This window comes from Diabrotica undecimpunctata, chromosome 8 (genome assembly GCF_040954645.1).
Source record: "Diabrotica undecimpunctata isolate CICGRU chromosome 8, icDiaUnde3, whole genome shotgun sequence".
Lineage (NCBI taxonomy): Eukaryota > Metazoa > Arthropoda > Insecta > Coleoptera > Chrysomelidae > Diabrotica > Diabrotica undecimpunctata.
In genome coordinates this window covers 27,229,905-27,242,524 of record NC_092810.1, presented here as the reverse complement: position 1 = coordinate 27,242,524, position 12,620 = coordinate 27,229,905, and the positions used below count along the sequence as shown (strand labels likewise).

Here is a 12,620-nt window from a genome sequence, read left to right as displayed (position 1 = left end):
AAAGTCACTCAACTAAACGTTTTTGTAACGAAAAAGATGTAGAGTTCGTATGTACGTAGTATTCACTAAGATGTATGTAGTATTCACTAAAAATATAAAATTTTAACGTCAGCACGAAATTTTTGAGACGGTTGCTCTGAAAAGTTTATTTGATGTACATCCGTACCACTCTCTCAGGTTGCGCAGCCATGACATTCTACGCCTCTCTATGCTTCTCTTTCCTTGTATCTTTCCCTGCATAATCAGTTGGAGCAAGGTGTATTTCTCTCCACGTGTAATATGTCCGAGATATTCCCATTTTATTGTTTTAATTATATTTAAAATTTCTATTTCTTTATTCATCCTCCTCAGAACCTCTTTGTTTGTGTCGTGTTCTGTCCACGATATTTTCAGAATTCTTCTATACACCCACAGCTCGAATGATTTCAGTTTTTTCATTGATGTCGCATTTAAGGTCCACGATTCCATTCCATAAAATAAAGTCGAAAAAATATAGCACCTCGCCAACCTAACTCTTAGTTCCAATTTTAAATCCCTTGTACATAGCACTCTTCTCATTTTATTGAAATTTGCTCTAGCCTTTTCTATTCTGATTTTGATCTCCTGAATGTAATCATTTGTGGAGTTAATCATTGTTCCCAGATATGCATATTCGTCCACTTGTTCGACGTTGGTTCCGTTTATTAGAAGATTCTCGTTATTTCTTTAAGTTTTCGATATTCTCATAAATTTCGTCTTCTTGACATTCATTGTTAGACCATACTTTTCCATACTCCGCTATTCTGGTTACTAGTCTCTGAAGATCTTCAATATTTTTGGCTCACAGGTCGTCCGCATATCTAATGTTGTTAATGGGAACTCCATTTACCTTTATTCCAGCTGTTTCACCCTCAAGAGCGTTTTTCAAGATCTATTCGGAGTAGGTATTAAAAAGAATTGGCGACAATACGCATCCCTGTCTTACTCCACATCTTATTTCAATTTCTTCTGACAGCTGTTCGTTAACACGTACTTTTGCTCGTTGTTTGTAATATAAATTTGATATGATTCTGAGTCGTTCTAGTCAACCTTCTTTGATTTCATGGCATCTATTAATTGTTTATGTTGTACTTTATCGAATGCTTTATTATAGTCGATAAAACACGCGTATATATCTTTATTGACGTCCAGGCATCTTTGTATCAGTATATTAAGTGAAAAAAGAGCTTCACGCGTTCCGAGGCCTTTGACCAAAGAGACCAAATTGTGTATCATTAACGTCTATGTCGAGTTTGTGATATATTCGGTTATGGATGACTTTTAGTAGTAACTTTAGCACATGAGACACCAAGCTAATGGTGCGGTAGTTGCTGCATTCTCTTGCGTTTTTGTTTTTGAGGAAACAAATAAACATCGACGTTAACCACTCTTTGGGTAATATGCCTGAACTATAAATTTGGTTCAAGTGTGTCAGTAAAAGATCATTGTGCTTCTCATCTAGAATTTCTAGGATTTCTATGGGAAGCATGTCAGGTCCAAGGTCTTTTCCCACTCTTCATTGTTTTTAATGCTTGTTTAATTTGTTTCTGAATTAGAGGATATTGTAACTAAATATACAATGAAATTGTCGGATATCGAAATAAAAATAATTAAATGGAACAAGGGTACGGGCTTCAATGTCTTAAAAACTGTAAACAAGTTAGTATCTGTTATATATCTTTTGTATTTCTATGTGGGTGTGACTAATCTTTAAACAACGAAATTTTTATTTTGCATCCTCTCCATTCTTCTAAGAGTTTTTTGTCTCAAAAACAAAATTTTTTAAAAACAAATTGGTTGAATCAATATAACTTGGAAATTTTTATTATATTTTTATTTTCCTGAATATAACTTATAATACATTTAATATGCTATAAATGGTTTCTGTATGTAGTGGTCTAATAAATTTTTAATATTATTGTAGTTTCGTGGATTGTCCTTTACCGTAAATTGATTATTTATATCTAAATACTTAACAGCGTTGGGTTGTACTTTTGGCCAATTCACATTCTGCAGTTCTTGATCCGACTCTGGAAGTTGCATTTAAAGAGTAAAATAACATTCTCACATTTAGTTGCAAACTTAAAACGTCAACAACTCAATTAGATTTTATCGAATAAAAATAAAAAATGGAACGGTTTCAGCAAAAAAATACTATATTTTCGTATGCACATTTTACATATTTCTGTTAGTTTCAGATTACTATTGAAAAAATGAAAAATTTTTATTTTATTTCAAATCTAGGTATTTTAAAATGGTTAAAATTTTAGGAGACGTTGATATATAAATAAAGGTAATTATACGTGGAATAAGATTCATTTCCATTAGAAATACAGACGGAACTCATAGAAGCTACAAAAGCTCTGTATAAAGAAAATAAAGTGTCCATTAAAATGGAAACAAGAATCATAGGAGACTTCACCACAACAAAAGGGCTCCTGCAGGGTTGTTCCACATCTCCAACCCTATTCAAAATATACTTAGAGAAAGCCTTGACAACATGGAAAAGAAAATGCGAAGGCATGGGAGTACCGGTACGGAACGAATACCTATATACATTAAGTTTTGCAGACGATCAAGTAGTGATTGCACAAGACCAAGACGACCTCAGCTACATGATGAAGAAACTACAAGAAGAATATACCAAGGCTGGCCTAGATATTAACCTCGCGAAAACAGAGTACCTATCTACAAGTGAAGAAGACATAGAAGATCTACAGATTGATGACAACGTAACAATCAAAGGAAAGGATAAATTCAAATACCTGGGGTTTATAATCACGAAAAAGGCAACAACAGAGGAAGAAATTACACAAAGATTAGGACAAACAAGAACAGCAATCCGACAACTTAACTCAGTATGGTGGGATAGACACCTAAATATGAAGACAAAAACGCAGATTTATAAAACATTAGTGCGAAGTATTATGACATATGGGGCTGAAAATTGGATCACAAACAAGAAAAACAGCAGTAAGATAGTAGCAACAGAGATGGAATGCCTGCGAAGATGCTGCAGAGTAACAAGAATGGATAGGAGAAGTAATGACGAAATAAAGCAAAGATCATCAATAGAAACAGACATACTAACATATATAGAACAAAAAAGACTAAAGTGGTATGGACATGTAAGAAGAACTAGCGACAGCAGATGGATAAAGAGAATAACCGAATGGAGCCCCATAGGAAGGAGGAAAAGAGGACGACCCCGAAAATCCTGGAGGAACGAAGTAGACGACGCCATGAATAAGAGAGGACTAAACGATGGAGAATGGAACAACAGAGAGAGATGGAAACGGTTGAGCGAGGGAAGGCAGTGAATACTGTAGAATCCCTAAATATATATATATATATATATATATATATATATATATATATATATCCATTTTTGTAGAAAAGTCATTAATTTAATTTTTTTTATGAGATAATCGTTTTGTTTGTTTTTTAATATAATAAACTCGGGTGTTTTGCATCCAAATCACTTTTATTTTAGCTCGTTTTAAGTCTCTCATTAAATACTTTTAAAATCATTTTAAGCATTTTTTGAAAACCTCTTCTTTGTACGTTATTTGAAGATAAAAGTTTCGATTGTAAATTAATTCAAATTATCCCTCACCTTCAATTAGTTGTAACTCGGCTTTTGTTTCATCCGCAATGAAAATTAAAAGGCCATTTGATTTTATTTTGAAAGAAAAATCCACCAAAGATGGAATATATTTAGACTGCCCTTGGAATTGGTTGGTCAAAATTACTTTGTAAGGCACCGTGGGAATGGATAAGTGGCTGTAGTATTCCAGGCCCTTCCTTTCCTCTTAGTGATCATGATTTCACTGTTTTTTTAATAAATCAACAAAAATGTGTTTGTTTATGTTTATTTATCTTTCTGTTTATCATTACATTTTTTAATAAATTTATTAAATTATATTTTATTCATTTTAATATGTAATAAGAGGCTCATTTATGAAAGGATCGAGAATTGATTCAATTTCATAATATTGTCGAGGGTTTTCTTTAACTTCAAATGTGGAATCGATATCCAAATACTTCACAGATCCAGGTTTAACTTCTGGCCAAATGACATTTTGTAGATCTTCATCTTTTGTCGGAGTCGGATTTCTGAAAAAGAGGATTAGTATTTTAAATAAACTGTTACAGTAGAGAAATTCATAAGTAAAAACAATTAGTGATAAAATTATTGATAATAATATATATATATATATATATATATATATATATATATATATATATATATATATATATATATATATATATATATATATTCGGTTTTTTTTATAACGTATTACGACGTTGTCCGACTCCCAAACGCCACTGTATTCTGTCTTGAGTAAGGTCTTCGTCCAGATTTCGAGCGCTAATCGCTTTCCTAACTCCCAGGTTCCAGCTCTGTGGTGGTCTTCCTCGTTTCCTCTTCTCTGGGGGTTGCCACATCATCGTTTTTTTAGGCAATCTTTCGTTCTCCGTTCGGCTCACATGCCCATACCATATGAGCTGTTCTCTCTCAATATCCTCAACTATAGTGCCCTCCATACCCATTTGTTGTTTTATCACTTCATTCCGTATTCTGTCGGCTCTTGATATTCTTATCGATCTTCTGATGGCATCCATTTCCGTGGCTTTAACCTTTTTCTTATATTTTTCGGTTATTCTCCATGTCTCAGCTCCATAAAGTAGGCTAGTTTTAACCATTGTCTCATAGATGTTCCATTTTCTTTTATTTGATATTTCTTTACTCCATAGAACTCCGTTCAAACATGCTATAGCTCTTCGTGTTCTATGTTCTATTTCTCGTTCGTCTTTTCCACTACGGTCGAAGATGACGCCCAGGTATTTATATTCGTTGTATGGATTTATGTTTTGATTGTCATCGATATCGAGTTGTTCTGCTTCAGCTCCAATTGAGAGGTATTTTGTCTTTTCTAAATTGATATTTAATCCCCATTTCTGGTATTCTTCAATTAGTTTTCTAAGCATATATTCCATGTCATCTTTGTCATTTGAGATCACCACCTGATCATCTGCAAACTGTAAAGTATATATGTAATCCTGATCGTTTAATTGTATACCCATTCCTTTGACTTTCCTTTTCCATTGTTTCGGAGCTGCAGAGATATAAATCTTAAATAGAGTCGGAGAGATACAACATCCTTGTCTGAGACCCTTAGTAACTGCAAATTTTTCAGCTAAGAGGTTTCCGAATTTCATTTGGGAGTTTGAACCATAATATAGATCTTTGAGAGCACTAACCAATGTTTGATGTATGTTTGATGTGCCCAGGACTTCCCATAGTTTATTTAGCGGGACTGTGTCATATGCCTTCTCAAGATCTACAAAAGTCATATGTAACTCTCTATTTGTCACAATTTTCTTTTCTATAATTTGTTTAAGACAGAAGATGTTATCTGTACATGAACGACCTGCTCTAAATCCTCCTTGTTCTTCGTCTTCAGACGATTGATAATCTTCCTTTATCAGGTCCCGTAGTATTCGACCGTATAGTCGACTCATTGAGCTTGTGACCGATATCCCTCTATAGTTTTTACAATTTCTCCTGTCACCTTTTTTATATATTGGGGTCATATATGCTGTTTTCCATTCATCTGGTGTTGGATGTCCATTAATATATTCGTTAAATATCACCGTAATCATTCTGTGTAATTTCTCTGAGCCATTCTTTATTAATTCCGTAGTTACTCCCTCTGGTCCACTTGCTTTTCCATTCTTCATCCCTGCTATAGCTTTTTAAACTATGTTGATATCTATGGTAATATGCTCTCCCAGAATTTCGATTCTTGATGAATTCATATCTTCTTTAAATTCGTCTCTGTTCTCATTTAATAGATGTTTGTAATAATGTGTCCAATCCTCGGGATTTATGTTATTATAATCACTTTCTCGTTAGTCGGCTTCTTAACAGAGTTTAAAAACTTCCACGCCTCAGTGCATTGTCGTCCTCCAATATAAGATTCAATCTCTCTGCACCTTCTATCCCATATCTCATTTTTGGGGGTCATAATTATTATCTTTCTAGTTTTCTTCTTCATTTCATTGTATCGGTCTTTATCTGCGTCATCTGATAATAATATAAATTTTATATAATATTTTAGTATAATAATATTTAATTTACTGGGTGACTAGAAGAAGTTACAGTTTGTCAAATGAAGTGCATCGAAGAAGGCACATCATCATCATTTAGTACTCCAAATAAAAAAAGAAATCGGTCAGCTTTAAAATATAAGTGAGATAAGTGCGATAAAGGTGTGCTTCGATTTATAATTAATTTTTGTACTACCAAAAAAAAATAATCCAACATTACGACGAGTCCATAGAAAATTTGTCACTGAGTACAACTAAAATGGATGTCATAAATCTTTGAAAAAAAAGCAATGAGAGATATAGGGTTTCGTTGGAGAAAAACAAAAGATAATAAACAACTTTTAAGGGAGAAACCAGAAATCCAACAATTAAGAAGAAACTTTCTTCGAGATATTAAAAAATATCGAGAAGAGAACCGACCTATCAAATACATGGACGAAACCTACATTCATTCTTCCCATACTCACTCGAAAGGTTAGAATGACAACTACAATGAGGGATTATGTGCTTCGATTTCAAAAGACCAGAGACTAATAATAGTAAATGCAGGTAGAGAACTTTTTGTGAAGAATGCTTGTTTAAATTTAAATTAAACATAAAATCATTGGACTATCACAGTAAAATGAATTACGAAAATTATAAAAAACGGCTGCAAGAAATGCTTATTCCCAATCTTCCTCCACATAGTGTACTAGTTGTTGACAACGCTTCTTATTACAACCTGCAAGCTAAAAATGTCCTTATATGAGTTCAACGAAAAATGTCTTGCAAGAGTGGCTAAGACAACAGAATCTGCCTTTTTCAGAAGGTATTTTAAAAGTCAATCTTTACAGCATTGTACAAAGGCATAAACCTAGATTTAAGGTATATGAAATTAACAGAATACTGGGTAATAGTAATCATTTGGTATTAAGACTGCCTCCGTACTATACAGATCTCAATCCCATAGAATAAGTGTGGGCATTTCTTAAGAAATACGTGGCTGGGAAAAATGTTGACTTTAAATTTAGTTCCATGGATCGTTTTTGAGAAAACGACTTCATTTCCAAATGAAGAGTGGAAAAAACGATGTGAACATGATAAACGTTTCGAACAGTTTTTTAGGGAGTAGGAACCTGTTTTAGATTTAGTTTTTGATCAAATAATAATTAATCTTCAGGACAACAGTAGTAGTGATTTCAGTGATGATAATTCCGAGTCTGATAGTTATTTTTTAGGAGTTGTGCCTTATACAGGGTGAGTCATGGGGAACTTTACATACTTCTACCATATGTAGAGTCCCTCAGGGAGCATATCATGTGGCCACTAAAAAATGTCAACTCCTCTTCTTTATTAATTAACAGGGTGATTTGTGTAATTGACCATTTATTTCATTTTACTGTAGTGTTTATACGGCTCATTTGATTTTTTTAATTTTTGCATGATACAGTACACTACTATCAAGCATTCGACTGGTATTAGCTAAACTAAAAAATTCCAAGACTGGCTTTGGAAAAATTAATTTAGGGATTAGTATTAAATATTACACCCTGTATAAATTTTTTTTAAAATGCAGTAAGTGATTTTCAAACTACATAAATAGCCAATGAGAACGACATATGCGACAATGTTGTCGCACTTTTATTAAATTTTTAGTGAACGATCAAATCTTACCAAAAATAGAACAACCATAATGAAGTATCAAATTATAAGGTATTAATTTAAACAAATGTTATAAATTTCAAACATTTTAATTAAAATGAGTTCCTACAACATAATCTAATACGTAGAAAATTAACATCTTTACTGTCACTTTGTATTATCTCTACGATAGAATCAATTGTTTTTCAATTTTAAATTTTTACTCATAGATCGTATTGGGGCATTATTTTCGATAAATAATAAATTAAATTAATTAAAAAGTCAAACCTTTTGTATGTGTTAGTTTTTGTTGATTGTAAATGATTAAAATTTTATGTCAAATAATAATACATTGCATCAACTGTACTAAATAAAAATAAATCTAAAATAGTTTAAAATGAAAGTTGGCGTTGACCGTTTGACGTTTCTTGATATTTTATACCCATTGTCATTATTGTCATTATCAACAATTGTTATTTATGTGTACAAGAATACATATTTCTTCTGTCATATCTACGTTAATTACATTGTGTTAGTTTTGGTAGAGCTTTTGTTACTTTCGTTCAAAATGCCACATCAGTTTTCGACCACAGAATATGCAGACATAATATTTGTTTATGGATTCTGTAATGGGAATGGTAGGGCTGCTAGTAGAGAATATCGCAGAAGATTTCCTAATCGTCGAACTCCCAGTCATCCAACATTTGGGTCAGTTTTTAATTATTTGCGAGAAAATGGCACTTTTCCTAGTGGAACAACAGAGCGATATGTAGATGAAGCGCAGGAAGATGACATTATGGACGCCGTTACTATGAACCCTACAATAAGCACTAGACAAGTAAGTCGAGAACTCAATGTTACTCAATCAAAAGTAAGTAGAGTCTTACAAAAAAATAATCTATACCCATATCACATTCAAATGGTTCAGCGACTACATGCTGGAGATGAGATCGATAGGTTGGAATTTTGTAGATGGATTAACAATAATCGACCAACGCTATACAGGATACTATTTACAGATGAAGCCCAATTTACCAGAGACGGGATAAATAATTCACGAAATTCACATGTGTGGGCAGAAGAAAATCCCCATGCTATTTGAGAACGTCGTTCTCAGTTAAGGTTTTCGGTTAACGTGTGGATTGGTGTTATAAATAACCAATTAGTAGGTCCTCACTTTTTTGATGGTCCTTTAACAGGACAGGTCTATATGAACTTTCTACAAAATATTTTGCCGAATTTGCTTGCCAACGCGAACGTTGCTATCCGAGGGATGTATTTTCAGCATGATGGGGCACCCCCACACTTTTTACTGGCAGTGAGACAACATCTCAATAATGTTTATGGCAACAGGTGGATAGGACGTGCAGGTCCTATTTCGTGGCCTTCAAGATCCCCTGATTTCAATCCCGTTGATTACCATATTTGGGGACGATTGAAGCAACTAGTTTACGCAGTGAGTATTAATAACCGACAACAATTAATTGATAGAATTATACATTGTTGTAATACTATTAGAAACGATCCCCAGAGTATCCGTAATTCAATACGTCAATTAACAATTCGGCAACAAAAATGTGTACAGGCTGCAGGGTTCCATTTCGAAAATCTATTTTGAATTATTTTTATTTTGTTACCATTATTGTATCTTTTCCAGTTCTAATTTATGGGTTTATCATAACTATGTACATATTTTTAGTTTTTTTTTAAATTGTTCTTCGTTATTGTTAGTAGTTACTGTTTTTTGTTGTACAGTGACTCAGTTTATCATTTCAATTAAAATGTTTGAAATTTATAACATTTGTTTAAATTAATTACCTTTTAATTACCATTATGGTTGTTCTATTTTTGGTAAGATTTGATCGTTTACTAAAAATTTAATAAAAGTGCGACAACATTGTCGCATATGTCGTTTTCATTGGCTATTTATGTAGTTTGAAAATCACTTATTGCATTTTAAAAAAAATATATACAGGGTGTAATATTTAATACAAATCCCTAAATTAACTTTTCCAAAGCCAGTCCTGGAATTTTTTAGTTTAGCTAATACCAGTCGAATGCTTGATAGTAGTGTACTGTATCATGCAAAAATTAAAAAAATCAAATGAGCCGTATAAACACTACAGTAAAATGAAATAAATGGTCAATTACACAAATCACCCTGTTAATTAATAAAGAAGAGGAGTTGACATTTTTTAGTGGCCACATGATATGCTCCCTGAGGGACTCTACATATGGTAGAAGTATGTAAAGTTCCTCATGACTCACCCTGTATACTTAAATTGAATTTATTAATTCAAATGTCACTGAATGACTTAGACGAGAAACATCAGAAGCAGATTGATTTTTATTGCTCTGTATGTTTTATAGTGAAATCCGACTTTAAAGTCGGAAATCCCCGCTTTGCGAGGAAAACCCTTCAGTTTAGTGGTAGTTAGTACATTTTTAGTTATCATTTTCTCTAATTTCAAGAAATGTAATGTGTTTGCTGTTATTATTATCCTATAGCAGATTAATTAGTCTTGGCTTAGTTTCTTTCATTATTTAGTATTACTTAATATGTTTCATATTATTTTTCAATAAATTCCACATTCCATGCACGTAGTAATAAAGGGCTATAACTCCTGTCCTTAAAAACTTTTTGCGGAAATCAAAAACTGTTGCTTGGTGTGTTTTTTTGGTAGTTCTTTTAACTTTTTACTATCATATATATCTGAATTGTTGCTAAATCTATTAAATTTTTAGAGTTATTTTACGTGTGGAATTATACTTGGATCTGCCATTCTTTGGAGTATTTTGAAAACTGGAATTTTGATGGATTTACTGGTTAAGATTTGGTTTCGTGGAAGTTTTCTGAAGATTATCAGTCATAGAAAAAGAAAAAAACACACGTGCATAAACCTAATATCAAGAGTACAATCCTAAGAGTATTTTGGTACAAGCTAAGTGAAACATTTATAAACTTTACATTGAGTCTTATTAAAATGTATTATGTAGACTATACCTAAAGGGTTGCACATGCGGTGCATCAGCTTCCGATTCTTCATGAAGGTCATGCCCCATTGGCTGATAGGGAACGTTCTTACAGATATATAGGACAGGTGAGCTAAGCTAAGTCATTACAGGATTGGAACGGTAAAGAAATGATCCTGTACCGGTTATATACTGGATAGTCCAAGGCGGCAATCAAATTACTGTGGTCAAGAAAGCGGAGAAACCGGAGTCAATTTACCGAAAAACAACGGGATAGCACGCACCAACCATAAATACACAGTTTTTCCCTATCACAGGGATCGTAAACCACAAATATTGAGAAGACATTCGCTATTTTACGTTGTGTTGGCTCCCGTCTTTATATTTTGTCTTTTCTATTATGTATCTTTTATTTCTCTTCGCCGATGAAAAACGCCACTCCACGTTCTGTGAGATCGCTCCTTAAACCAGAGAAGAGCCTCATCTACGAGCTTTCTGATTAATTAGATTAGTTTTTCAACAGTTTTGTGAGTCCAGTTTAGTAATTTAGGGAATAACTTATGAAACAGAGGGCTGAACTTTTTCTAGACCTCGCCAATGTAACAACGTCCTTACAGTGTTAGAAACTGTATAGTAGGTTGCATAAGATCTAAAAGTATATATAATAAAAGTATAATTAAAAAAGTTTAGCCGAAACAATGTAAAGATGAAACTTACTGATATTTAATGAAATTAGTCCACCATTTAAGTATAGGTTTGCGAAGAGCATCGTTGTGGGTAGTGGAGTCGAATGTTACGTTCCACATATAATATAAATCGGCTGCATGTTCAACACCTAAAACATTTATTATCAAAATTGTAATCTAAGAAGTTTCTTAATATACCTAATTAAAGTTGAAATCAACTCTCAAAATGTTAAAATACTAATTAATTTGGCAACACTGCGTAAGAGGTTATTTTTGCGATTTTTTTAGGTTATGGCTAATATTTTTTGCATGATTGTAGTGACACTGATTTAATGACTTAAATCATCTAAAACATAAATTAACAAAAATCATCAATACATGGTACGATACAGTTCTCTATACTTCCTATTTGTTTTAATGGATGAAAAAAAAACAGTTTTATTTTACAAGCAACTCATGATTTAGAAATTTATCAATTTATTTTACAATTTCTATTTTTTTACCAAAAATTTATTTAGTAAAAACTACAATTTTAAAAAGCAGAAGCTATAAAACAAAAATAAAAGGAATATTACCTGGAAGGGGATTACTTTTGTTATACCAAGACAATTGATACATATATACAGGAACATATCGGGAGGCAGCTTCTGCTTGACGTGCTATCGATCGTCCAAAAACTTCGTCGCTGTTATACTGAAGCAAATAAATTGATCATTAGATCATTTAGTTGTAGATCGTATTAAAGTCATAGCAATACTAATACGTTTTAACCCTTAAGTGGTGCTAAGGCGTAAAAAGTACACCATTTTTATTTAAAACGTCATAACTTTACATCTAGATGACAGGCGACGCCCCTAGGACAACGCAGCGACGCCCCAGTGTGTCGCGACTGGGAATTTGGGAAGCCCTGGACTAGACAATAAAAATGGTTTCAATAAAAAAATAAAAATTAAAAGGTCTGATATAAGTTACTTACTTTTATACATGCAAGAGTGTCTTCCAAAAACGATGAATTGGTATAGAGCCTCTTTAATGCTTCACCAACATATTCTCTAACATCTTCATCTACATTGAAAGATGCAGAGACAATTTCCTTTGGATTGTCGTCTAAATATTTACATTTTTCTTTAAAATCGTCACTGCTACTATCTAAAAAATTGATATAAAAAGACTGGTCATTAATAATTATATAAACTGAAAAGCTTATTA

At 32.8% G+C, this 12,620-nt stretch overlaps 1 protein-coding gene across 1 annotated transcript in view; it reads right to left on the bottom strand.

The window, feature by feature from the left end:
* Positions 1–3,874: 3,874 nt before the first annotated feature.
* Positions 3,875–12,620, bottom strand: part of LOC140448743 (uncharacterized) — a 107,341-nt gene continuing 98,595 nt past the window's right edge. Inside the window, exons 18-21 of the mRNA XM_072541854.1 lie at positions 12,388–12,560; positions 11,987–12,104; positions 11,443–11,560; positions 3,875–4,134 (exon numbers count right to left, since the gene is read on the bottom strand). Of these exons, the coding sequence (XP_072397955.1) occupies positions 3,954–4,134; positions 11,443–11,560; positions 11,987–12,104; positions 12,388–12,560 (590 nt within the window). The 3' untranslated portion in view covers positions 3,875–3,953. The remainder of the gene's footprint in view (positions 4,135–11,442; positions 11,561–11,986; positions 12,105–12,387; positions 12,561–12,620) is intronic.